Source organism: Jaculus jaculus, chromosome 1 (assembly GCF_020740685.1).
Source record: "Jaculus jaculus isolate mJacJac1 chromosome 1, mJacJac1.mat.Y.cur, whole genome shotgun sequence".
In the NCBI taxonomy this organism is placed as follows: Eukaryota; Metazoa; Chordata; class Mammalia; order Rodentia; family Dipodidae; genus Jaculus; species Jaculus jaculus.
In genome coordinates, this window is record NC_059102.1 from 296,343,026 (window position 1) to 296,370,576 (window position 27,551).

General features: G+C 44.9%; 1 protein-coding gene across 7 annotated transcripts in view; it reads right to left on the minus strand.

Annotated features, from left to right (window-relative positions):
- Positions 1 to 27,551, minus strand: part of Cacna1e (calcium voltage-gated channel subunit alpha1 E) — a 393,282-nt gene that overhangs the window by 298,063 nt on the left and 67,668 nt on the right. For all 7 annotated transcript variants that reach the window (XM_045145813.1, XM_004658733.2, XM_004658731.2 and 4 more), the window contains exon 2: positions 23,966 to 24,232. In XM_045145813.1, the coding sequence (XP_045001748.1) occupies positions 23,966 to 24,232 (267 nt within the window). The remainder of the gene's footprint in view (positions 1 to 23,965; positions 24,233 to 27,551) is intronic.

Below are 27,551 nucleotides of genomic sequence, written 5' to 3' on the forward strand. Positions count from 1 at the left end.
AAGATGAGAACATGACAGAAATGGGGAATCCATACCTTTGCCTAGGAGATGGAGACATAAAGGTAACAGACAACATGTCTACACATCACTGTTGAATGACTTAAGAGTGACTACAGAAGTTACGGCATTTGGAACACTGCTTGTACAATGTAGGCAATGAAATGCTAGTGCTACAGAAACTTGCAATCAAATAAACAGGGGAAAGCCTGGGTTAAGTAAAGTTAAATAGGTTCCTTCCCACCAGGACTTCTTGAAGCCTTTAATACTACTATATACACTGTGCAATGCCACACACTGTGGAGGCTGGAAACTGGACACAGCATATTCCAGACTTGTTCCACCACATAATTCTTTGCTCAGAGAATATCTCTTGGGAATGGTATTTACAGAAACATAGTTAGGAGTCTTTATGCCAAAAGCAGGTATCCTGACCATCTGCAGACTTGAGTAGAGGTGATTAGTATCTCTGACTGGTGTGAAATTATTGCAATTATTGCCTCTTTCATGTCACGCGTGCACGCGCACACACACACACACACACAAACACGCACGCATGCACATCTCTGCTCATAGTAAAAACTTTTCACAAAGTGCTGGAGAGATAGTTTAGTGGTTAAGCACTTGTCTATGAAGCCTAAGGCCCCTGGTTCAAGGCTCTATTCCCCAGTACCCACATAAGCCAAATACACAAGGTGATGCATGCATCTGGAGTACGTTTGCAGCGGCTGGAGGCCCTGGTACACCTATTCTTCCCCCCCCCACCACCACCTCTTTCTCTCTCTGTCTGTCACTCTCAAATAAATAAATAAATGAGTTTTTAAAATTCACAAAATTATGATGCTTTCCTGACCATTTCGCATGGCTCAGTACTTGAAGGAGCCCAAAGCCAGACCTGGGAAATGGGGCTAGGAAGGAGCACTTTCTCTTTCACACTATAGACATTTCTACCCAAAGGTTGTGGGTCTGCTGAGGTCTATGAATGCTTCTGAGGGGGCTGCATCTTCTTTCCCTGAAAGGCTGAAAAAAAGTAGAGGAGCTCTCAGGCAAGACTGTGCTTCTCTCAGGACATTGTCCCTGCTTGGAATGCTGCCCCAACTCCTCACTCTGGCTTCCTCACCAACAGCTGCCTGACCGGGTGGTCATTCTGTCCACAGCTGCCTGCTAGGATCTTCCAGCTTCACTAGACCAGTACATCCAAAGGCAGATATGAAGCCAGGCACGGTGGCGCCCGCCTTTAATCCCAGCACTTGAGGGGCAGAGGTAGTAGGATCACTGAGAGCTCAAGGCCACCCTGAGACTACAAAGTAAATTCCAAGTCAGCCTGAGCTAGAGTGAGAACCTACCTCAAAAACCAATAAATAAATAAATACCCAATGCAGATATGTGAAGCTTGTTAGGAACATAAGACTAGACCCTAGAAGGTGTGGTCATACCATCTGCTAGGCAAGAGGATAGCTCTCGGTGCCAGGGGCTATCACATATCCTATGATTGGCCAGGTATCCAAATGTGGTCTCACTAAAAGACCATGTGGTATCAAAGCCAGGTTCTATCCAATCCAAGAACTCAAACGCTAGAATTAAAAGGTGTGGGTCTGGGTAGGTGGCTCAGTGAATAAAGTGCTTGTGATACAAGCATTATTACCTGTTTTGGGAACCCTATCATGATATAAAAAGCCAGAGGGTATGACAGGAATTTATAATCCTAACCACATCTATAGGTGAGAAGGAAGACAAAGACAAGGGACTGGAAACTAGGTGGGACAGGGGGTGGAGAGGGCAGCTAGCCTGGCAAAAAAAAAGCAGTAATGAACAACTACTTTAAGACCCAATCTCTAAGAGAGTAAAAAACAAGGACCACATCTGAAATTGTCTCTGACCTCCAAACACATGCTATGGCAAGCATGTGCCCACACTCATATCTATAAACACACACATACACACACACACACACACACACACATTAACAAGTGAAAATTTGGTTATTGATTGATTCTGGAGAAGATTCAGCTCTAAAAAGCAATCCACGACCCACTTTCTCGCCTGAGCCACATCCTGTATACTGCCACATATCTAAGGACCTACTTAAAGCAGCAAAAATTTTGGCTCAAAGTTCTGGAAATTTCTGAAGTGTACACATCCTGGATAAGGATGTCCCTGTACACATACCAGATCACCTAGACCTCAGGAGGGAGTTCAGCTGGAGGAATAAAGAATGGGAGATGGGCCTATGTTGTGGAGACAGGCAGTGCCACGGAAAGTCCATGTGTCTGCAGGCTACATGCAAGAAAGGCTAGGAACAGGAACATGAGGGGAGGCCAGCAGGAAAGGACATGCAGCAGGAGGAACAGTGCCCCAGGAACTCTGCATTACAGCCCCTTTTTTTAACCTCTTTTTTGCTTCTCTTTCTGAAGATAACACAAAGAGCAGGTATCAACATCTGGTGCTCCACCATCCCCTGCTCTGGCCATTCTCCTCCTTTCTGATCCTAAATCAAGTTCAAGCTGAAATGTCACATGGAAAAATTCCTCCTTGTACCTCATTTCACCTTGTGTTGTGTATTTTTCTCATTTCTTCTATTTATACCCCAGCCCCAAGAAACTATATTGTGAAAAGATATTTATCTTTTCACTGGTAGTTCTTAGCAGGGACCATGATACATCATAATTAATCAACTAATCATGTTAAACGGAGGAAGAAGTACATATGAGGTATCCCCTAAGGAGCTGTTCCACTGTGGAACATTAAAAGGCAATTGTAGTCACTCCTTCTGGCTCAAGTTGGGCTCTTGATCATTCCCACCTTTACAAGGTGATGCCTTTCTTCCCATCAGCAGATCAAGCCCAGTAGCAGAGGCTCTGCTCCATGTTCAACAGAAGAGCCTGGACTGCAGAAAATGCACCATAGTTCAAGCTAACGCACCTCAAGGAACAACAAAGATGTGACTTGGAGAGGTTAAAGGTAGCTCCAAGTCACCATGGCTTCAGAGAACAGTGCCCTTCACAGCAACCATAGTCAGAGATAAGATGAAAGTCTGGGTGTTGGTATAGGATTCTGGTTCTATCTGCCTAGGGACCCAGTGACTCCCACTGTATTCTATCCCTGACATGAAGCACGTTTTGGAGAATTTCCACCTTGGAGTGCAGACTCTTTTGTTCAGTCCCTGAGCAAGTAGAGCTAATGGGGGAGCAAGATCTGGGAGCCTGAGGGCCAAGCCTTTTCTGTCCCATTCCCCTCCTCACGTCCCTGATGCCCAACACTAGATATAGTGGTCATCCAATAGCTGTTGCCTAATGAAGCAATAAATGAGCAATCAATTGATAAATGATTAACAGAGGGAAACTAGGACCTGTGGTATCCTTGTAAAAATTGGTCTATATTATCTTTCCATTGAATTCCCACCTGAACCTTTGTAGTAGATCTTGTAAGCATATGTTATTTATAAAAGGAGATAAAGAAAAGGAAAGAAGCTGTGGTGGTTTGATTCAGGTGTCCCCCATAAACTTAGGTGTCCTGAATGCTAGGTTCCCAGCTGATGGATATTTGGGAAATAATGCCTCCTGGAGGGAGTATATTGTTGGGGGCGGGCTTATGGGCTTTATAGCCAGTTTCCCCATGCCAGTGTTTGGCACACTCTTCTGCTATGGTCTACCTTATGTTGGCCAGGGGGTGATGTCCACCCTCTGCTCATGCCATCGTTTTCCCCTGCCATCGTGGAGCTTCCCCTCGAGCCTGTAAGCCAAAATAAATCTCTTTTTCCCAGAAGCTGCTCTTGGTTGGGTGATTTCTACCAGCAATGCGAACCGGACTACAACAGAAGCCAATATGCACAGAAGTTCCCTTTAGTGTTAAAAGAGAGAGAGAGGGCAATTCTGTCTTGCTATAAAGATAATGAGTTTTCTCAGGGTCACAAGGTGATTTTCACTGTCTTCTTTACTCCTCGAGCCATTTTGAGACTTATAACAAGCATGTATTAACTGATAATCATGAAATCAACTAAAGTACTGTATATTCTGAACAGAACCCCCAAGCCAATGCTAAAGCCCATGCTAACTTGAGTACAAAGTGGAAGATGATGACCATGGGAATGAGTACAGGGGTTCTGAGATCAAATGCCATTAAGCAAAGGTGTAGACCAGGCCAAATGAAGAAATGACTATTTTTTAAAAAGTGCTTTGAAACCTGCAAAAACATCTCCCCCTCCACTGCACTATTTGCTTGCTAGGAGCCGCACTTTGTAAACTTTTCTGGCAATCTCCCCAAACACTCCTTTGCTCCTCTCTTCCTCTGAGCCACTGAGAAGGACTTGTGTCGCTGCAGCACTCCTCTTCCCCTTCCCTGTCTAGCAGCTTCAAGACAATCATTAGGGAAATGATAAAAATAGATTCTCTTATTGATTTATCTCCTTTACCCAATGCTCCTTCCTTCAACCAGTTGACTTGTTTCCTTAGCAACATGGCTAATTTGAGCCATGCTGCTTGGCCTGCACACCTGCCTTGTCCAAGTCCTCCTTGAGCAGGAAAAGCTGAGACGAGAGAGAAGATGGACGCACGGCTGCAGTGGTACAGGCTGTGCTTGCCAACAGAACCCTAGGGGGCCTGGTCCTCCAGGGCTGACACTTTCCACTGCCAACCAGCAAAGATGACCCTATTGAGCCTCTTGGATTCATATCTGAAGGCACAGGCCTGGGAAGAACTTAGGAGACAAGCAGCAAAAAGAGGGTGTTCTAGGGAAATATATATACCACATGACCATCATGTGCTACTCCAGACCCCTATGCTCTTAGCTGCCCATTCCCAGAGCCTTTGGCATCATCATAAAAGGAGAATCAAAATTATCTGAGGGACTGTGGGGTCCAGAGACAGGCAAGCTAACAGAATTCTGCACTCTCTCCTAACTTCAGGTCTAATGGAGAACATACAGGAGCAGCCTATGGCAACTTTGAACTCTGTAGAACTCTTGGGACTCTCTAGAAGGGCTCACATACTCCCAGAACCCATATCTCTCAGCCTTCTTTGGCCATCTCCAACCCTAGCCCCAGACCCAGAAATCTCTCTACAAGAAGGCATGTTTTCTTTTCTCCATATAGCCCCCTTGTTTAGGAATGTCTGATTTGAAGAGACAGTCTTGGTTGATGGTTTCAATGTCTTTGTCAATGTCGTTCCATACTTCCCTTACCTTCACATGAATATCAATCTAACATGTGGCTGTTGACTCAAACACAGTCGTTGAGAAAGAGCCTGTCTATTCGCTGATTCTGTCAGAAGCTCTATATCAAACAGATATTATAAATATGGATAATATTGAAACTCAAGGTTTCCATGTGATTGAAAAAAATTATGATCTTCCTTCAGACCTAAAATGCAATGAACAAAATGTAACTTAGCAATGAGCAACAGAGCCAGGGCCCTCACTGCAAAAAGTTGTCTTAACACAGTGTTCAAGTTAATGAAGACTACCAGCAGTCATCCCCACAGAACAATCTAGAAAGACCAAAGCACCCCTGCCTGAAAGGATATGTGAACATGAAAGCTTCCCCTGAAAGCTGTAAGGAACAGCATACATCCACAATCCCATTTATTACCCCACCAAATCAATCCTGTGTCTCAAGGCCTTGGGGAAAATATCTGTTAGTGGTCACAGCCTCCAGGAGGGGACTAGATGGCTACAGCCATGGCTAACATTGAAGACACACACCCCAATAAAAAATTTACAAGAAAATTATGGTAATGGGCCTCTGGGAAGAGAGCAAAGACATTTGGCCCAGGACCTCCTGGGAATATGGAAAGCACATCCAAGCAGCAGTCCCAGAAGAGGATTTATGAAGCTGATGGCTCTGATGCAATCTCTCCTAGTGATTAGAGGGGACATTAATCACACCCAAAGCCAGAGCTAAGAACAGGAAGGGTTCAACCACTGCAAAGGTCTGGCTCCAGCTCCTAGAGCCCCTGATGGACACTCAGTGAGATCACCCTGCTGAGATCACATCCCCCTTGCCTGAGCCACTGAAGAAGATACATCTATCCTGCAGGGACAAGTAATAGCCAAGAGTCAAGACCTGTGTTCAAACCACAGACACAGCTACCACTGTGGCCATCACGTCTGCACCCTGATCATCTTCCTCACACCCGCACTTCCACGGGCAGACATCCTTACAGGAGTCTCCATCTCCTAGCCTGAATGCACATGCCAGCAGGACAGGCCTTCAAGATTTAAATCTGAAAGGAAAATTCCCACCTGTTAGAGCAGCCCAGGGGCCAGCTGCCTTCACGGAGCTCCTTCATCTCATTTCCCGATCACCATGTGCAGTGGGAAAAAGGGGACAAAACTATGGGCTCCAAAGGCCTATCTAATGCCTCCCAGCAAGTCACCTTTGCCTCCAGATGGAGAAAGCCCAGGATAAGAAGTAAGCCCTGGTGGGAATGTTTAAGTCCAGACACATTAAATGTCTGAATGTACTAATGTATAGACCACATCCATGTTTGAAGTAAGGCATACCCTCAACCCCATTTCCATCTCCTTCCTCAGCCTTCTCTCTTAGGTCCCTAGTCTCTGTCGTGGGCTTATCAATACAGAGTGGGCCATATGGCATCTTCACAGGGCAGGAAAGCCAAAGTTCTGTGTTCTCCATTTGTCTTACTGTTACACAACTCTGCCTGCAGACATGGAAATCCACACTACACTTCCCAACCTGGTAACGGGAAAAATGTATTGTAAACAAGCAGAAACATGAGAAGATTGCACACTTCATGCTGTTGCATTTCATTATCTCATTGTTTTCCTTGTGTAAGTATTCTCACAACCAAGTCTTGTTTTTAAAAAAAGAAATCAAATTGAAAAACCAAACCCCTTTTCTTAAAAAAAAATAAACAAAAACCAAAAAATTTATCATGTGACTTCTGACATCAGTTTTTTAACTTTGGTTTCCATGGTGGTAAGAAGCAACCTGCCATCTCCATGACAACAACTGCCTCTGTTCCATTCCACCATCTGACAGACAACTCTGAACACACATGTACCTCTCTCCTCTCTATCCTCCCATCTCTCTCCCTCTCTCTCTCCCCCCCCCACCCCGCCCTCTCTTTCTCTGGAATAGCTCCTGAATACTTCAAACCTAATGAATGAAAGACAAAGTAAATAATACCTGGGAACAGAATAAGAGGCAGTACACCCCCTCCCAGATGGCTTTCTGTTTCTTGGAATAGTCCAGCTGCTCTATATTATGGAGGCCAATGGACTCAGTTACTTAAAACAAAAGCTCCTTAGCAATTACCTTTTTATTATTAGCTGTAAAGTTATGTACCACCTCTCATTGCTTTTAGATCAAAAAAACTCCACCTGACTTTCAAGACTCTGTCTTCTACATAAAGCCAGTGGGAGGAAGGTCACATCATTGCTACTTTGGTGAGGGAAGGGACAGAAGTTAAAGGACAGTTGGCTCTAGACCCATCTACTTCTGGTACCCACAAGAGCTGGTTCTGAGAAACAAGACAGTGCTGCCTTCTCCCTCCTTCTGCTGCCCCTGTATCTTTGAGTTATAGTCAACTGGAAAGGCCTAAACAAAATTCACTTATTATAGGTATGACTGGATTCTGGATACAAAACACTGTCATTTTGACACACAGTTTTGGTGATCAGGAGAAAAGTGATTGCTATAAAAAGGAGGAGAATAACAAGGGGAACACTAAAAGCTCCTGGAAGAACACAAAACAGTGGTGGAGAATTTCTTTCTCAAAAGCCAGAATTTGTGTTTTGCTGATACTCTGACAAGTCTGAGCCTATCAAGAGTTCTGGCAGCAACTTATACTTGAAAGGAAAGACCATGAGCTACAATATACTCAAGACTATACCCTACCTCATATCAACACTCTTCATGGGGCAGATACCCAATGGTGTTTAGAATATATTAAAAATGCAATGCCTTTTATTAAAGAGTTCATAGATTATTGTTAAGAGAATTCGCTTTCCTTTGAAAACTCTGCAATTGCACCAGTGCTTAAAGATACCCACTAAACTTGGACACCACACGAGGAAGTGTTGAAGGAGCTAATACTTAGCTTGGAAAGGGAAGACTTGAGAGACATCATAGCTACTTTCAAATACACAGAGGGCTAGCTTGGAGTAAAAGGCTCAGATAATTCTTAAGTTATTCCAGAAAGCATGATCCACCCAAAGGCAGATCTGTGGTAATACATAGAAGAACTTAATGCTATTCTATAAGCAAATGGATTAGCTTTGTTAAATAGGAAATGAAGTGTGGTGCTAATAAATATTTAATATCAGACAGAAAATCTTTGGATATAGCATTAGCCAATTTCTAGGATGTAAATACATTCCCTACTATCAATTTCAAGATACCAACTTACATCAGTGAACACAGACTGCGGAAAAGAAGCAGACAAGGACACTCAACCAGGCCAAGCCAATCCCAGCATAACAGTTACAGTATGTTCCATGTGTCTGAGGATTGTCAAGAATGTTTAACAGAGCAGTGCATAGGGTGCCGTGCTATGTCAGTCCTCACATGCTAAATAGCTAATTAACCAATAGAAATTAGGACATTTTCAGACCCCCTAGATAAGCAAGACTGTGTCCCTTAGCTTCAAATTTCCAGCCCTGCCTTCAGGAGGTATGGAGTAACATCCTTTTCATTGAAGGCCAATACCTGTTCAGTTGGAAGTATGCCAGAAACAGCCACAGGTGAATGCTTTTACCAACACAATGACACATTAGAATTAATCACCCCTCCAGTCTCTCAAGCTGAATTCCAGTATGCCCATGGGGCTCTCACTATTTAACCACAGCCTCCAAGGGAAATGAGAGAAATCCACCTGTGAAGGATGAAAAAAAAAAAAAAAAAAACCAGAAACACAGGCATGTTGTCTGTGGAGGTTCAGGCTGGAAGATCATGAGTTCCAGGTAAGTCTGGACTACAGAGCAATACTCTATCTCACAAAGGGAGAGAGGGAGTGACAGCAACTGAAGGTGGGATCATGTCAGAAGCTTACGTCTCACGCGGGAAAAAGTGAGTGGATCTCTGTCTCAGTTGAACTTTGAACAGGAAAGTGTTGAAAAATTAATGATACAGTATCCTACCTCTAGAAATTTAGACTTGTCTGAGCTACAATTTGGACATCATCAGCATTTCTAGAAGTTCCCAGGTTGATTCCAGTGTGCAGCCCCAGAAAACCATGGTTTCCATTCTAGAAGCCATATAAGCTAGCAGTGTCCCCAATCCAGGTGCAATACCAGTTACAGAAGCTAAGATCCTAGAGGCAAAAGGCCATAACATAAAAGTGCCTCAGAGTTCTACTAACTATTCCAGCACAGTAATTTGCAAACAGAGATACCAAGACCTGAAGAGGAAAAAGACATTTCTAGAACCTCTCTGGACTATCAGTTAAATTCCTGGGAAACTAGCATCAGAATAATCGAATAAGTCTCCCTGCCTCACTAGCTTAACTAGAGGATTCTTAACTGAAGAAATCTTCATATGTGAGCTTATTTCCTCCTTTCCAAGGCTACTCAATTGTTCCCCGAGAACACACCTCTTAAGGTAGAGTCCAAGATAATTTACCTTTCCTAGGACAAATCAAGCCAGTTTACCTTTCCTGGGCCCACTGGAAAGGCCGGTAAATACTCTACATCCATCCACTCACTTACCTGCTGAAACCTAGTCTTGGATTTCATATCAAGTAGAAATCTACTAGGTCCTATACCAACATTTCATTCCAGATGGTTATCCAATAACATTTTTGGAAAAAGAGAAGATTAATAACTCTTCTGAATCTATTCCCCATCCTCACTTTTTTTTTTTTTTTTTTTGGCCATGCTTCATCACAAGTAGGAATTAGCCATCTCATGTCCATTCCTACTCTGTTTTTTTTTTAATTAATCTTGTTTTTTCTAACCATTTCTCTATTTCACAAGAGAACCACTGAAACCACAGACTTCCTAACTAATAGAAGAATAAGGAAGAGGTTACTGAGTAGGAAATGGGTATGAAGGTAAAAAAAGAGAAGAGAAAAATATAATAAAGGAAGTCTGTACTTAGGAGCATTGGGCCTAATCTCTATCATTAATTGAGAATTGTGTCAAGACTCTTGATGTTTCCGGCCCTCAACTTTCCTGTGGATAATTAAAGATATAATCAGAGTTTCTCTTAGGGTCTTATAACTTTAACATTCTATTATCCTGTGATACTTATGGAGAACATGCTGGGAAGGAAAGTGGGGAAGAAAAGATGACCATCTATGATTATAATTGAAAGAAGTGACTTTTGGTAAAGCTACAAATGAAAATATCCAAATTGGAAGTCCTGGCACATCAGGAATGCCCCTAGAGTGTCTAAATTCCAGGGAAATGCTCTTTTTGAGAAGAAGAGTTCTGAAACTTCCTGGCTGATCATCAATTAAAGATTCAATACTCTCATGAAGGTAGCCTGAGTGTGAACGTAGGGCTGATTTTTCACAAACCTATAGTAAGTCTATCCTACATGTTTTCAGGAAATGAGAGTGTTTGCTTGTTTTGTTTTTGATTTTGTTTTTGGTAGCCTCCCTATTACTCTCAGTACCCATTCCCTTAAAAAGCTTCAAAAGTGAAGCATTCAATAAGTGAAAGTTCAAGAAAAAGTCATGACAGCTGCCACCCCAACACTGTTCTCACACTTGGGTACCCTGGACAAAGAGAACTAAGAGAGGCTCTTTTAGCTGGAGAAAATAAAAATGGACTGCCCATTCTAATACTGAAAGGAAAATTTGCATTTTCAAATCAAAGCCCCTTTGCAGAGTGCTGAAGGAAGGCAGGGTAGTAATAGGGGAAGGAGGCATACACACAGCAAAGATGCCAGATTCCAACCCAAGCTTGCATTCCAGGGACATAGGCCAAGGTGACCCTCATCTACTTCATAATGCCTAAGAGACCCCTGCTCTTCTCCAGACTTCTGATCCTCCTTTCCACCATAAGGTTTAATCTCATGCCCAATGGTTGCCACAGAATCACACAAGAAGTTCATAGCCATCCTAAGAAGACACTCCTTTAGAGAAGACACCTTCATTTGATCTGCCTGAAGCATTGTGGCACAAGGAGAGGAGAATGAATAGCTAACAGAGTGGTTGGGACCCCAGCTACCTGTGACCCTGCACCAATCACCTGTAAACAAAGAATAACAATATCTACTGCAAGCAAGGCTAGATTGAATTAGATAGGTCTCAAAAGTACACTACACTGTACCCATCACACAATAAGCATTCATTTAAAGATAAGTTTCTTCTGTTCACTACTAAAAGCTGTCCAGCCCTGGATGACGGTTTCTACATAATGTTGGTAAAATTTGACAGAAATAAATGAAGAGAAGAGAAAGGAAATGACCAAGCTTATTGAGAATATTAATAGTCTCAGCACAACTTCTTTTAGTCAGAAGTGTGCAAAGCTGGACTAGAGACATGGCTTAGCAGTTAAGTGCTTGCCTGTGAAGCCTAAGAACACTGGTTCAAGGCTCAATTCCCCAGGTCTCACATATGGCAAATGCACAAGGGGGTGCAGGTATCTAGAATTCATTTGCAGCGGCTGGAGGCCCTGGCATGCCTATTCTCTATATATCTGCCTCTTTCTCTTTCTATCTGTCTGTCCCTCTCAAATAAATAAAAATAAAAATAAACAAAAATTTTAAATCCAATATCCTAGAATCTATCTTTTTCTTTGTTGTCTTGAGTTCACCCACTGAAATTTGTGATGAAAAGTGTTCAGAGCCTACATATACAGGCATGGCATATTCTACCTTCTAACTGTCACCAAAGAAAGAAGTGACCCGGAGATGTTGATATCCTGATTCACAGAACTTCAGGAGGCATAGTGATCTCAAAACTCAGCAAAGTACACACGCATGCAACTCTCTATAAGAAGGGAGCATTGTTTTGCCAAAATGTCCAAATACCATGAATTTACATAGGCCCATATTTTCTAAACCTGCCCCTTCCTCCTGTTGCCACATCCACCCCCTCACCACACCTCCAGAGAAGCCCACGCCCTTCAACTGCTCCGCTACCAACAGACCAGAAGAACACATGCATCTCTGCATATCCATATGGCTCAGTTATTTCACAAATACTAATCTCCATGCAAATACAATCCGAAGTTAGCAGAAAAGAAAGATAACTTTTTTCCTCCTAATAATTTCTGAGGCTTCAGTCTAGTTTTCAGGAGCTAAGTGGCATGTCCTACTTCTCCATTCTCAAGCACTCTAATATCCAGTTCCCACAGGTAGAGTGAGCTCCAGTGTCTCAGGCCAGAAGCCCTATAGAGAGCTCAATAGGCCAACTTCCAGCAGCTCAAAGTCATGAAGTTTTCCCTCCCCACACAGCACGTTAGCCTTTCCAGAAGCTTCCTTCACAGTTCATAGAGTCCAATTCTGGCTCCCTTTGGTAAAATAAACACATAGAACTTGAGTACCCAAGAACCCTGATGGAATGGGATCAGTCACCAGAAGCCTGGCAACCCCTAAAAAGAGCATCTGCCTGGAGGCCAAGATAGTCCTGTCTCTTCCAGAGAACCTTCATATGCCATCAAATGAGCCATCTGAAATGTTTGGCTACCATTTCTGCACAAATAAAAACAAAAGCAAGTGAGTTTGTATAAGGTTGTTGATGGTTTTGAATGTCTGATCTACTTTATCAAAAGATCATTGGGAAAATTCTGCCTTATTCTTGATCCTCAAGATTTTTTTTTTCTAGATTATAAATCCAAAAGTGTCCTTAGGGAAAATATTCATGTAAAATCAGCATTAGAAACATACGCAAGAAGACAAATTGCAATATAGATGTTTTGAATTTTTTTGCATGTGTATGTGTGTGTGATGTAAATGCCTGTATTCATGAGTGTGGGTGCATGTGTCTGTACAGGTACATGTGTACATATATGTGCATGTGTGTGGAGGCCAGAAGCTGACATGGGGGTGGGGGTAGAACTTCTCCAGTGGCTCTCTCCCTTATTTTTTGAGACAAGGTCTCCTGCTGAACCTACAGCTCACCAATTCGGTTCTACTACCTAGCCAGCAAATCCCAGGAATCCTTCTGTCTCCATCTCTGCAGCATGAGGATTACTACAGGGTACCACCATGCCCAGATTTTATGTGGGTGCCAGAAATACAAAATCAGATCCTTATGCTTGTGGGACAAGCACTTTAGTAACTGAGCCATCTCCTCAGTACTTGAATTATATTTTGCTTTTCAGATTTTATTGAGGGAGGGTCTCACGCTAGCCCAAGCTGGCCTTGAACTCATAGCATTCCGCCTACCTTAGCCTCCCGTGTGCTAGGATTATAGACATGAGCCACCATGCTCTGCTTTATAAATTTTATTTTAAAAGTGTAAACCCAATACTATAAGAAGGCAGAGTGAGAGACAGAGACAGAAAGAAATCATGTAAGACTTGTTAGCTGCAGCAGTTAAAAACAACTGTGATCAAACCAGTGTTCCCACTCACTATGACAATCTTGTACAAATGAGTTACTCCCTCCACACCTTACTTCTACAACTGTGAAGTGTGGAAATCAAGAATGCACATTTCCATGAGATGGACATAGGGAAAAGTGTAATAGGTGCTTCCATGGGAAGAACTTAGTACAGTAATTTGATAGCCAGTAAATGCTTAATAACTGTTAGGTACTTATGAACTTTATCAACATTAATATTAATATCTGACATATTTACAAGGGATTTTAATTCCCATTAGTTGTATGAACCTTATAACATCTTGGCAAGGTCAGCCAAGTAGAGAACAGGAGCTCTACCTCACACCTGTAGATGCTGAGGCTCAGGAAGCTGAAGAGGTCTACGCAATGGTCCCATGAACAGGATCTGGCAACACTCAGGTTAGGAATCTTCTAAGAGTCAAGGGGGAAGTGAGGCATTTATTGTTAGAAGAAGAAATCTTGGCTGCAGATATTTAACACTGAGTCATCTGTAATTAACCAGATACTAATAACTAAATATTATTTACTGCTTGCTGTGTGCCAGCTACTATTTTACGTACTTTACATGTATTGTGTCATCTGAACTTCCCCAAAAATACACCTTATAAGTATAATTATTAGTTCTGTTTTATGTTTGAGGGATCCGACGCTGAGCAAGGTGAAGCAGACTGCTAGGGCACATAGCTAGGAAGAGGAAGAGGTGGTGCTGAAATCTGAATGCAAAGGCCATGCTTTTAACAAGGACACTGGCATACTTCTGAGGAGAGACTGGTAAATCTGAAACTCTAAGGCAACACTTACATCAACTGGGCTTTGGGCTAGCTGATGGCGAATATTGCCTTGACTTCTGAGGTATTTTATTGTCTAGTAAAGAAATAAAATATCACCTGAGCCCTTGAAAAGGACACCTCAAATGGATTTGGGAAAAAGCAAGATGCCACAGCCTAGCTCAAAATAGACATGAAATAGTCATGAAAGTTTGTATTGATTTCAGCAAAGCCTATGGCAAGGATATCTCCTACAATATTTTTACAGACAAAATACAGAAGTGTCAGTTGGCTAAAGCACAGTTCAGAAGATTTCAGACAAGCTGAAGAGTGGATAAGTTCTGACAAATAATGCACATATGTTAAGCAGAAAGGGCACCCCAATTCTAATCATATTTTAATTATTTAGGAAAACTAGAGAGCACTTGCTTATCAAATTTGCAAATGACATAGAGCTCAGGGTAGGGAACTCATTCACCATACAACTGAGTGCAAAGTGAAGAGAAAATGAATATGTGCTGGAAGCACTGAATCTTGGGAATCTCCTAGACTCAAGTTCACTGTACCAGATGAACCCAAGGGTCCCAGTACTCCAAAGACCCATCTCGATGGCCATGCAAGTCACTCCCAATTTTAAAGTTCCAGAGTTTAAAGTTGGCACCTAAAAACTTAAAGGCTATCACCCTGCAATTAAATGTTGGCCTTTAGAGGATAGTATCCTTTTGGCTTTGATTGAGAAGAAGGGAGATGGGAATGTAAAAGAAAAGGGAGATTTGCTCAAAGCACAGATATTGGATAATTTGAAGCCAAGCCAGGAAAGGTTTTATCTAATGGTCTTGCTGAGATGCCTACAAAAACTCTCTTGAAAATTTTGGAGGCCCATTTTCAATGTTAGCCCTCTGAAATTTAAAAAAAAAAAAAAAAAAAAAAAAAAAGGATACCCAGTAAGGTGTAATATCAGCTTACCAGCAAATGGAAAGCCCACTGGCCTATCAATACATTTTGAAATAATGACTTTGAACCACCACCTGATGATGACACCTGCACTAGACTATATATCCAATTGTATCTTTTTCTAGAGCAATGCAATAAATTTGCTGTTATCTGATAAGCTGGAAAAGGAGATTTTGATTAATTTTCCAAATTAACAGATTAAAAATTAACAAAATATGACAACTACTTTTATGGCAGTGAGGTTTATATTTATGAAAGTCCATACTGTGAGATGCATGCACATTCAACCTATGCTTGAACATGTAATGAATACTTTATTAGCAGTATTCAAAAAGCATTATAGCATTTTATGTGCCCAGGAGCCATAATTAGAAATCTCAGTTGTCATTGTACTATCGATCTCAAGGTGCCAATTAATAGAATACTTTTTAACAAAATGTTAGATAATAAATAGTTTGCATTTTCTTTAATAGTAGGAAAGCCTGAACTTGGTGATAAAAAAAAAATTGAGCAATTCTGAGCAAAAGTGTGAAGTAAAACTCATGTACAACTTCCCACCTCCCAGTGTCATGACCTCCACCCCCTCCTAGCCAGTCGTGACACTAGCTATAGGCTATACCTACAGATCCTGGTCAGGTCAGTACTAGAGCCATAACAGGCACTTTGTTGAGACTCGTTAAATCAATTAGAAAAAAATTCAACTACCTAGACTGTGAATGCTCGCCATGTGCCAGCGCTGTGCCAGGTGGTGGGATCTAACAGGAGCAAAGTTATTCTCAAATCAGCCTATTCTTGGTTATAAGATCACAAAGAACGGGCTGGAGAGATGGCTTAGCGGTTAAACACTTGCCTGTGAAGCCTAAGGACCCTGGTTCAAGGCTCAATTCCCCAGGACCCACATTAGCCAGATACACAAGGGGGCACATGCATCTGGAGTTTGTTTGCAGCGGCTGGAAGCCCTGGCATGCCCATTCTCTCTCTATATATGCCTCTTTCTCTCTCTATCTGTCAATCTCAAATAAATAAAAAAAAAGATCACAAAGAACAACATGAACTCAGGGCAGATGATGTTGTACAACTACCAAACACATTCCCACTCCCAAGATCATCTCCATTTTGATAGAAAAGCCTTACTACTTAAGCCCAGAGGATAGGCTTCTGTGAACAGTAGGACTTTAAGTCAGTCTGTGAAAGACAGCTGTAGGATGGGGAATCTCCTTAGTAATACATATCGCTGGCTTCTCTAAAGGCACTGCAAGGCAGAGAACAAAACCGTGGAGCAGTAGTTCTCAAGGTAGGTTCTGAGACCAGAAGCACTGATCAGCACTTGGGAATTTGTAATAAATGAGAATTCTCAGGCCCCACTACAGACCTACTGAGTCAGGAATGATGGGAGTAAGGGTCCAGTGACCTGTATTCTAACAAGCCTTCCAGTGACTTTTTTTTTAAGGAAAAGTAAAGTTGGAAGCCAGTGCCTTAACAAATTAGGCAGAGTGCTTATGTCTGACCTCAACAGAAGGAACCTAAATGGGGCATTAGTCTTGAGGTTAAGGGATACCACCTGCTGAAAGGAATAGTGGCTAACAGTGTGGCAGCAAAACAGTCCTCAATAGCACACAGCTGGGTACTGCCAGGACGTCAGTAACTGTTGAAAATTCATTTCATGCTTTTTGACTCTGACCAGCCCCATGAGACAATGGTGTGAAAACTGAGACAAAGACACAAAAAAGTTTGAAAACTTTCAATCTATGGCTAGTCTGGAGGCTGGTAAACATTTCTAAGGATTAGGTTTCCTTCTCCCTATACCTTGCAGAGCTTCCTCTCTGGTCCAAGAGGCCACTCACAACACCTTGCATCTTGGCAATGGCAATGATACAGTGTTGGGTCACCTGCAAGATTCCATTCATTACAGTGGACAGAGCATTTCTTTTCCCCCTAATTGGTTATCTGCATGCAACTACATCCTATGTCATCCCTTCCCCTGAAGGGCAGAAGGAATGAAAGACACATCTGAAAGATATTTCCAAATCCTTCAGAGATTCAGCACAAATATAGCAAAAATACAACAGGCCAAAGGCAGCAAAAGAAAATTACAGGCTCAAAATTACACGATTGTCATAATGATTCACATTGACTCCCACAGGCAAAATGACCACACTTGGTACAAGTGCCATGAAGCCCTTCAAGACAGAGCTGGGCTATGTGGGGCTGTATTCCCCAAGCCGGATCTGCCCTGTGTTCAATCTCTAGTACTGGGCGTGTTGGGGGTGAGGATTGGGGAAGTTCCCAAGAAGCAGCCACTGTTCTGAGAGGGGCAGGTCTCAGACTAAAGATTTTCAAGTCACTTATTGCTGTTCTCTTTAATCTGACTTATCTTTCCCTATTAAGGGCACACCTCCTAGATTCTCCTTGCTTTCTAGAGATAAGGATTTGGGGCTCCTCAGAGTTTTTAGCCAAAGACTGGCCACAGATGCAAAGAGCAGAAAATTAAGGAAACATGTTTGGACTACTGAACATACACCATAGACATTTCCCTGAAACTGGCTTAGCATACAAGAAGCCACTAGATTGCAGGAGGCTAAAAACTCTGTGCTGTACTTTCTATCTTTAATTAAGACTGATTCTGGAAACGTGACTGGCAAACCCACACATGAGTCTTCTTTGTGTGGGTTTATAAGATGGGGAGAGAAATGAGCTCCAATTCTCAGATCTCTACCTCTCTTTGAAAGGGACTGCATTAGAAGTCACGTGGTGGTGTTGGTGACCACAGGAGTGGGATGGTGGGTTCACACAGTAATACCCATGCCTTCCCCCTAAAGCATTTTTGCTCCAATTTCTATGTGAATTTCACACTAGAAACTCAGGACTTCAGCATTTATGAACATGGAAACCCCAAGTTAACAAAAGGGCTCAGCATGACCAGTACTTGGTGACATAAAGACACTTTCTAGCTAGCTAGGGTCTCTAAGTAAATGGGGAACTAGCATACTGATGGGGCACTTAAATGCAACGAGGCTAGATAAGAGGCAGTCATGATTACAATGAAAGAAAAAGCCATTTAAAAGATTTCCCCCTCCCATAGCTACCTTCTTCTATATCATAGTCCCACCACAGAAAAATAGATGAATTAGGAAAAGTTCATTTTTTTTATTTTTATTTATTTGAGAGTGACAGACAGAGAGAGAAAGAGGCAGAGAGAGAGAGAGAGGAGAGAGTGGGCACGCCAGGGCTTCTAGCCCCTGCAAACGAACTCCAGACTCATGCACCCCCTTGTGCATCTGGCTAATGTGGGTCCTGGGGAATCGAGCCTTGAACCGGGGTCAGGCTTCACAGGCAAGTGCTTAACTGCTAAGCCATCTCTCCAGCCCAGAAAAAGTTCATTTCTGAAGCTAGCACTTCACAAAAGACCTTGATCATAACAAAGAGAAAGACATAACCTCCCTTTTTCTGAAAACCCTAAGCAGAACCCACACACACAATGAATTATTCACAAACACTGAACCTAAAAATGAGAATGGGAGAAAATATAGAAAGCTGAAATGATGGGTGGAAGACTGGGCCAAATGACAAGGTAAAGACCTTGAAGTCTCTTTGAAGAAAAGGGTACTTATTAGCTACAGTTGCATGTAGGTTCCCTCTTTTCAGACTGTGGCCACAGATAAACAAACCAGATCACTCATGTGGCCTCGGCAGGACTGGACTGCATGACAGGGTGTTGGTGTCTGGTGAGCAGCTTCCCTGGAGGTTCTGAGCAGGCCACTGATCTGCTCATCAAACACACAGAGTCAAAGGGTTCCAAGTGTGGTACAGCTTAGCAAGTCTTGACTTCCTTTTGCCTCAAGTGGGAGAATGAAGAGTGAAGGAAAGCAGCCGTTCCCATGAAGAGGAGAGAACTCAGCAGAGTTTGACAGGGAAAACACCTACATCTTGAACAGCAACAGCTAAAACAAGATAAGCAATTTTGGATGGAGCTAATAATTCCAGTCTGGATCTTTTAGGGAGAAGAAAGAAGACAAGACCTGTGCTCATTATTTTCCTCCCCCTCCTTAACTTCATAGTGGTGTGCACAGTGCCTATGACTGGGAAGGCAACCACAGGGAAGTGGGGGAAAACAATGACATGAAAACCAACTGACAAAACGATCACATCCAAGACATTTTTGTCTCCATCCTCAAGTCATTTTATTCCTGTCAAACTCCTTCACTTCATCTCTCTTTCTAGGTGATATCCCAATTACAAATGGTCCTCACAACCAGTTGTGGCCTGACTTCCAGAAGAACCATTACCCCAACCTCTTATATCAAGGGCAATTGGCATTTCCAAGATGGTTCTAGGAACCTCAGGGATAAACACCTTTACCCCCTCCCCAGTCTTGGTGCCAGCTCCAGCCACAACATCTATGCACAGGTCCATGGAAGATGGCAATGCATTCTGTGTCCTCTGATCCAAGGGTACCATTACATATTTCATCCCTGTTAGCTCTCATCCTCTGCCCCAAATACAGCACGTTAACTCATAATCCAGTGCAATTGCATCAAGCCTGAAATTCTTATCAGTGCTACAATTTACAATCTTGTGAGGAGCACTATATATTTATAGGCAACCAGAGCAGAAGAGCATATGCCACCAACATTTCCAATAGTTCTCACCAAAATTCTCCAAATAAATTTACAAGCTATTGGACAATTTGAAATGTGAAATCTATGGTAATAGGCATATAACCCATGCTCCATAGGCAGAGAACTTGGAGAATACAGTGAAATTCTCCACAAGAAATCATGGATGAATAGCCACATGTCCACTCTAATGAGCTCCCTCCCTGCAAACCCATTTGATCTTCCTCCTCCGAAGCATGCTCATTTCCACATAAAACATGTACTTCCCTGCTGAGGTGGCCAAGTGAGTAGAGGGAAAAAAAATCTACTACTGCCTATCACAGCACAGTCTACGAGTCAAACATACCATTTTTTCCTTCACTCCTGAGCTGGAAAAGTGCAAACAAGTGTGGGTTATCTCACAAACCTTATGAGGGATTCCATGTGCCCATACACAGAGTGACTGCCCCTGAGCCTAGTAAGCTGAAGCATGGTGACCAGGGTATGGATGGCTGTAGGAATAGTTGAGAAGAAAGAACATGCTTGCTGTATCTATTAGATGACCAAGAAAGAAAGAAAGGAATGCCATAAAATGTAATATCACATTTTGAATCAGATTAGCATTTTGCAAAAGTCCACTGCAGAAGAGAGTGTCATGAGGAAATAAAATTATCTCCCTATGCAGAGGTAGCTTCCAAGAAAAGTGAAATGCATTCAGAGTGGGCTATGGCTTCTCCACCATATTTCATGCCAAATTTGAGTTATTGTAAGCATTTTTCTTCAAATAATAATTAGATGACCCTTATTAAGAGCAGGATAAAGCCCCCTTCCCCAGTCAGAATGTCTAGAAGCACAAATTAAATCACAACTCATCCTTTCAGACCAATATGATCAAAACACACATGACCCAACAGGAGAATACATTATCCTCCTGGCTCCTCAATGACTTTCTTCAACCAAGAAAAGCACAGGTCTCACAGAGGGTCATAGTGCACAACCACGAACCCCAAGCACAATGAATATAAATATGTCAGTATCAAAATAGGTCTTGATATGTTTTTGGAACAAGTTTCTTGTTTTTGAAAATCTGATCCATAAAAACAGCTAAGTACTTCTCAAACTGTTCACCGCCAGGGACACAGTCAATTACCTGCATAGAAATCACTTGAGGATCTGTTCATCAGATGTGAAGCTAGACCCCCAATTAGGAATTTTGAACAAACTCTCTAGTAATGAACATGCAACACTTTGTTGTCTTTGATATGCAAGAATATAAATGAATTTAAATCTAAATTCAGCACTTTGATGTGCTGAAATTTATAAGGGATTCCATTGATCATGATGGCAAATGCCTATTGGTAATTTGGTAATATTTAGGTATTTAACATATATTAACTCATTTAATTCTTCCACTAACTCTCTGTTACCATCCTTGTTTTACAGATAAACAATCCGAACCCCCAAAATGAAGTCACTTTTCAAGGTCAAGAGGTTTGTGATGGCATCATGACTTGAACTTAGGGTAGACTAACTCCACAGCTTTGAGAACTGGTCACAATGGTCCCCAATAAGATGGAGCAGATATTTGAGGGAGCTTGAAGGGAAGGGAAGACTCGGAGCTGGGATTCAGCTTGAGAGAAAATGCAGAGCCCACGGAGGCTCAGTGTATCTGTGAGGCCCCCACCACAGGGAATGCAGTAGTGATTACGTTGTACAGCAGTTTTTGAATTTTCCAAATGGGCTCCACTAAACACCTTTGCAGATGTCCTCTGAACATCAACAGACTAACAGAATCTAGGCTGTAAAATCTCCAGTATGGGGATAGAAAAGACCACTGAGACAAGGCTCAAGGCCAACACATTGAACTTGATGCTGAAATGGACTCCCTGGAGGGTCTCCCCTTTGACGCTCTTTAGCCCATTTTGAGCAAAGGCAAGGCAAACGGAGGGGTAAAACTCAATCCCACTCACAGATCCTGGTGAAAAGGCAGCGCCTTTGCAGGGAAGAGAAAAGGAGACAAGAGGCAAATGCATCATATGCGAAACGGGGAAACGTGCTTCAGGTCCCAGCCAGCCAGCTTGGGCCCAGCCGGAAGTACCCAACCTGCTGAACCTGGGTGACCAGCGAGCCCATGGCCGCCACTGTAGTTTCGGGGACGCTGTCCCGGGTGTCTCTGGTGGATGCTGGTACACTTTGGCACCCCGGGGGGAAGCGGGGCGGCTTTGTCTTCCGCAAGGAATGAACCGAACAAATGTCTGAATAAACACGCCCAAGAGTGGCACAGCAAATCGGCACCTGGTGGGTGGGAAATTCCAGAGAACTGTAGGAGATGGGCGATGGAGGGGAGTCTCGCTGAGAGATCGGTAGGGTCCTGGCCAGAGAAGTGCTTTTTTTTTTTTTTCTTTTTTGAGCTGCAATACGCAACACAATGCGATCTGCCCGCTTGGTGCAGTTAGCAGGCAGGCTCGTCTGCAGGAAGGGGACCCCTCCCCCGCCCCAAGCCCCTGTCTAGATGCGTTCAACTCTGGCACTGCATGGCCCGCCCGGGATCACGGTGTGGAGGTGGGAGGGGGAGGGGAGGGGCTGGGAGAAGGAGAAAGGGAGAGAAAAAAAGCCCAGCCAGGGGTGGATGTGGGAGGATGTGAACGGCAGCAGCAAGCATATCAGCTTAGAGATGCTCCTTCGTCTCTAATGAGGGGTGCTGCCTAGAATCACCACGAGCCAGCCAATCGTGGGGCTGCTGAAGCAGGGAACTGAGGAGGAAAAAAGGGAAGGCCAGAAACTAAGGCGGGGGTAGCAGCGAGCTGCCCAGGAGCTGCCTGCGGCCCATCCTAGAGGCATCCTCCCTCTCACACCGCCCCCAGCCCCGCCCCTGCGGCTCCACCTGCCCCACTACTGCACACCTGCAGAGTAGGGGTGGGGGGAAGGGAAGAGGGAGCATGCAGCGGAGAGGAGGAGCCTCTCTCGCAGGTGCACCCTTCTCAAGAAATGTCCTTCCACAGGCGTCAAAGTCCCTGTCGCTAAGCCCACCCCCAACATTAAACACTAGTTTGCCTCTTATAATACCCTTCAACACCCACCATCTCCCCAAGTCCTGAGAGCTTCACCAGGCATTCAAATTCTTAGCGCAGAACAGGCAGTAAGATGCCTACTCAGCAGCCTGCATTTGGTGCACTTGGTTAAACCTGCAAGCATGCTCCCTCCATGGCTGTTCCTCCTGACTCCATCGCCACACCACCAAGACACCCCACTAGCTGTTGGGGAACAGCACCACCCCACCCCCCACGGAGCTACAGGCAGATTGCTTGCACACCTCTGCCCCTCTACTGATGAATTCAGGCAGGCCCAGCAGATCTCTCTGGTCCTGGGTGCTGGGAAGGCAAGCAACTGAACTGAACATTTAGAACACCACCAACCCAGGACCAAGGACAGGATGGGTCCCAGTGAGCACTCCTCCTTGGCGATAAGGAGAGCTCCAACTTTGGACTATTTTGAGTTGCGATGAGAGATCGCCTCCCCTGACAGACACTCCACTGTCAACGGAACTTAAACTTTGTCCCCAGAGTTAGCTGGGGCCCTAGCCCAAAACCTGCTGTGTGTATACATGCCCAAAACGTGTCTATGTGTATACATGAGTTTGGCCCTGAACTTGGGGGTTTTGAGCTGATCAGCCTCTGCCTGGAGCCTAGGCTTCCTCGTTGGCAGGCACCGCAGGTGTCTGTCTCCCTAGCTGGTAGGAATGGGTGGACTGGTTGCAAGAAAGGGAAGGGGGACGGTGATTATGAAAGCCCTCAGGTGAGAGGTAGCCAATCCGTGCAGAGTACAACTTGTGAAAGCACTGAGGGCTTGTGGGGGGGGGGGGAGGCTGAAGTCAGACAAAGCCCAGCCCAGGCAGGAGCAGACATCACAGCACCAGGCACCCAGGGACAGTTACAGATTTCCACATAGGAAAAAAAAAAATCAAAACCCAAAAGTCTTACCTTGAAAAACATTAGTGTCCAAACAGGTCTCCACAGCACCAAGCTTGCCCCCTTCCATGCCATGAAGTGGGGCGCACTTTAGTAAAGAGGCAATTTGGCACCAGAAGGGGGTAAGGGGGTGAATTCCCTGCTAGGTGTCCCCCCCTCACCCAACGGAATGCAAAGGGAGAAAGGGGAGTCACGATGGGCAAGAAAGGATATGGCCAATCGATGAGCTTCTTGGCGTATTTCCTGACAATGTTATCTTCTCCGAAGATGAACAGGGATCTGTTGACGGTGAAACAGTTCTGCCGGACAGGAATGGGGTTGTACAAAGCCATAGTCCGCGCCCTCTGCGCTTTGGACTGCTTGTAGGCGGCCGAGGGCCCCGAGGCCGGCACCGGGGTTCCTTGCCGGTTCCTGCTCTGATCCGAGTCTCCATCGCCCGACCCGGGCCTGCCGACCACAGCCTCCCCGAAGCGAGCCATCCTGAAGTTTAAACAGACAGAAGACACACAAAGGTGATCGCCGAACACTCGCACCCCAGCAACAAGCAGAGAGACTCGGGGAGACTCCAAGCTGCGTCCCGGCGGGCACCGGAGCCGCCTCTGGGGACCCGCGCGAGGTCTTCCCAGCCAGGCAGCCGCAGCAGCCGCGGCTCGGAACTGTTGAATCTAAAGACCGCCTCTGCCAAGCTCCATTCCTCAGGAAAGAAAAAAAAAGGAGGGGGTAGGGCTTGGGGGTGCTCAGTTTCTGGAGGCAATTCCCCCCCTCCAAAAAAATGCCAGTATGGGGTGGTGCTCAGGGACCGGAGAAAGGCGGAGTACACTGCTCTTCCAACATCGCTCCTCTTCTGGAAGCACGCACCACCTGGTTCAGGGCAAGGCAGGTACCAGCCCGCTAGGTGTCGGTTTGCTGATTTATTGGTTGGGGAAGGGGGAGGGGTGGAGAAGAAGGGGAAAATGAAAACAAAAAGAACTTTGATGCAAAAAAAAAAAAAAAAAGAAAAGAAAAGAAAGAAAGAAAGAAAAAGAAGAAGAAGGAAAGCCGAAGGCTGGTTACGGTGACATGCTTTACAATGCCAGCCCCTGCAAGTGAGAGATTCCACAGCCACCACGACTGGGGTCTTTACATCTGCCAGCACAGACGCATCCGAAGGTTGGTGGAAGTGGCGTGGGGGAGGAGGAAGGAGGGAAGAGAATGGTATTGAGGTTCCTGCGTAAACCGCAACGCCCCGAATAGCAAAATCAGAAGTCGATCCAGCCCGAGAGGGGACAAATGATTTCACAAGCTCCTGCGCTGAGGGTAGAAGTTATGCAGCATCCAGAGAGCAGCGAAGCCCGAGTGCCAGCATCCGCCCAGCGCGCTCGCCGCCGCCGCCCGGGATCAGCCTGCAACAGCGATCCGCGGCTGCGCCGGCCGGCTAGAGGGCGGGAGCGCGGGCGGGCGGGCTCCGCCGGGGAGGAACAGGTTGCCCTCAGCCCGGCGGTGGCCCGGCGTGGCACGGGACTTATCCGAGGACCGAACTTGCTCACTAACGACCCGCTTTTTTTTTCTTTTCTTTTTCCCCTCCCCACGCCACCCAGCCAGCCCCCGCGCACCAGGCAGAGCCGATTCGCCGGGCGCACAAGCACTTCGAGGTGGCCCGGGAGGAGGGGACGCGGGGGAGGGGCGGGATGCAGTCCCGGAGAGTCCTGGGCAGTGAGGATGATTTGTCTCATAATTTGGCCAAATGGTGGCGGACCATCTCTGCAAGCCTCCCCACCACCACCCTCGCCCCACGGGAGAGTTCTCTTGACCCGGTGAAGGGGAGGACGCAGCTCCGTGGCGCGGTGGAGGCTCTTCATGAGAACCGGGACCTGGCGTGGGCTGCACACGCATGGTCTCTGCAGACAGGGGAACGCGGTGATGTGCCCCGTTCAATGCATCATTATCCAGCCAGCTGTCGCTTTAGCTGGGAGTTGGAGCCCTGAGTAGTCCTCACCAAGGCTGTGTCGCCTCTGCTCACGACCTTCCAGGCTCCATAAACATCACCAGAGATCATACCCTGTCCCCATCTCCCCACTTAACACCCTGTAGGCGCCCTGGGAAGAGCTGGGGCCTGGGTACATTGGGGGTCTGCTATGTTTGGAGGCTGTTGGTAGGATGCTAAGGAACTCCTCCAGGATAGCCCTCCAGGCTGGCCTCTAGCTGAGCCCCGTACTGGCAGGTGGTTGAGCTATTTCAGGCCCTAGATGGCGGGTCTGGACAAAACTGCCCTCAAAATCGTTAACAGAGAGGTCCTCCACTTCCATCTTTTACTCCTAATAAGATCCACTGACTTTCTCAAACCTGCTCCATCAGTGAAGAAAATAGCAGAATTAGTGTCAAAGTGGCAATGGTAGGAAAATCACACTACCAACACCACAGAATGAAACCTCGTGTTTGGTAACCAAGTCCTTCCCCACAAGTGACTCAGCTGCCTGAACACAGGACAGAGAGTTACTGTCCACACTAGCTGTGGTACGCTTTCCAATGTTTTATTCCTGCCTCAGCTTCAACACACAGCAGTATCCAGATGCTCCCCTACTTGAGCAGTAGAAGGGAAAGGGGCAATAAGTTGAAGACCCAAGCAAAGACTTGCTAAAGCCCAGAGGTTGGAAGGCATCAGTGAGTATGGTGTCATGCTCGCTCCTGAAAGGTGGAATCTGTGTGTGTGTGTGTGAGATGAATTGATGAGAAGCCAGATGACCTCTGAGTTTAAAGCACATGCATTCCTGCTTGTATGTGCTTTGTGTAAGGCCATGGAGCACTGAGGTGTCTATTGTGTGAGGATGTGTGTGTGTGTGTGTGTGTGAGAGAGAGAGAGAGAGAGAGAGAGAGAGAGAGAGAGAGAGAGAGAGATCCAAAGGAAAAGTTTCAACACTCACTCTCAGCAGTCGTGGCTGCCTTTGCAAATAGCATGGCGACTTTTGGGTTCAAGGAACTTCATTTCAGGCCATGTTACTATTGGAGGGGTGTCACTGTAATTGTTTTCTGAGTTTCTTCATCCTTCCTCCCAGCTTAACTGGAGCTGACCTCTTCTTCCTCAGTATTTAACGAGAAGTTAAGGAAGTGAGGGTGGGAAGTTCTAGTCAACAATCAATTAGAATCGGGCTTAAGTGGCTGTCTCAAAACCCTCTAAACTTCATAGGACTAGAAAGGGCTTTCAGAAATGATCAAGTTCATGCTTTCCAGGAAACATCTAATACATAGCACAAACAAAAATCCATGCAAATGATCCTTTGACAAATATGTTTGCATACCTTCCCTGTGATTTGGGGTACTGCTTGGGGCACTGAAAAAAACCATGAATAAAATGAGTGATGACGTAAGTAATGCATCTTCTTAGCTTAAGTGATAGTGTGTAGCCTCACTGGCTAGAGTGCTCCCAAGATACCAGGTTTCATTGAAATGTCACCCCTTTCTTTCCTCCCTCCCTCCTTTTCTTCCTGGTCACTAGCCTTTTACCTCCCAAAAGTGGTTCATGAAAAGATCAAGAATCCCTGACTTGTCCCCTCAATGTCACTCACTGAGCAGGGATCCAGTACTAATTCCCTTTGCTCACTCTACCGTATCCTGACTTCTCTCTGGCTGCTGTAACTCTTCAGAGACCTAGAATACTCAGCAAGTAACTGTATGTGTGGAGGTGTGAGACACGCTGAGGCTGAGGCTTGTCTTCCTGTGTTCTTAAGGGGGCAGGATTCCCAAATGTGTGGGCAAGGATAATGTGGAGTTCACTGGGGAGCAGGAGCACCTGTGTGGGAGTTAAAGGAGAATTCCTAGAAGA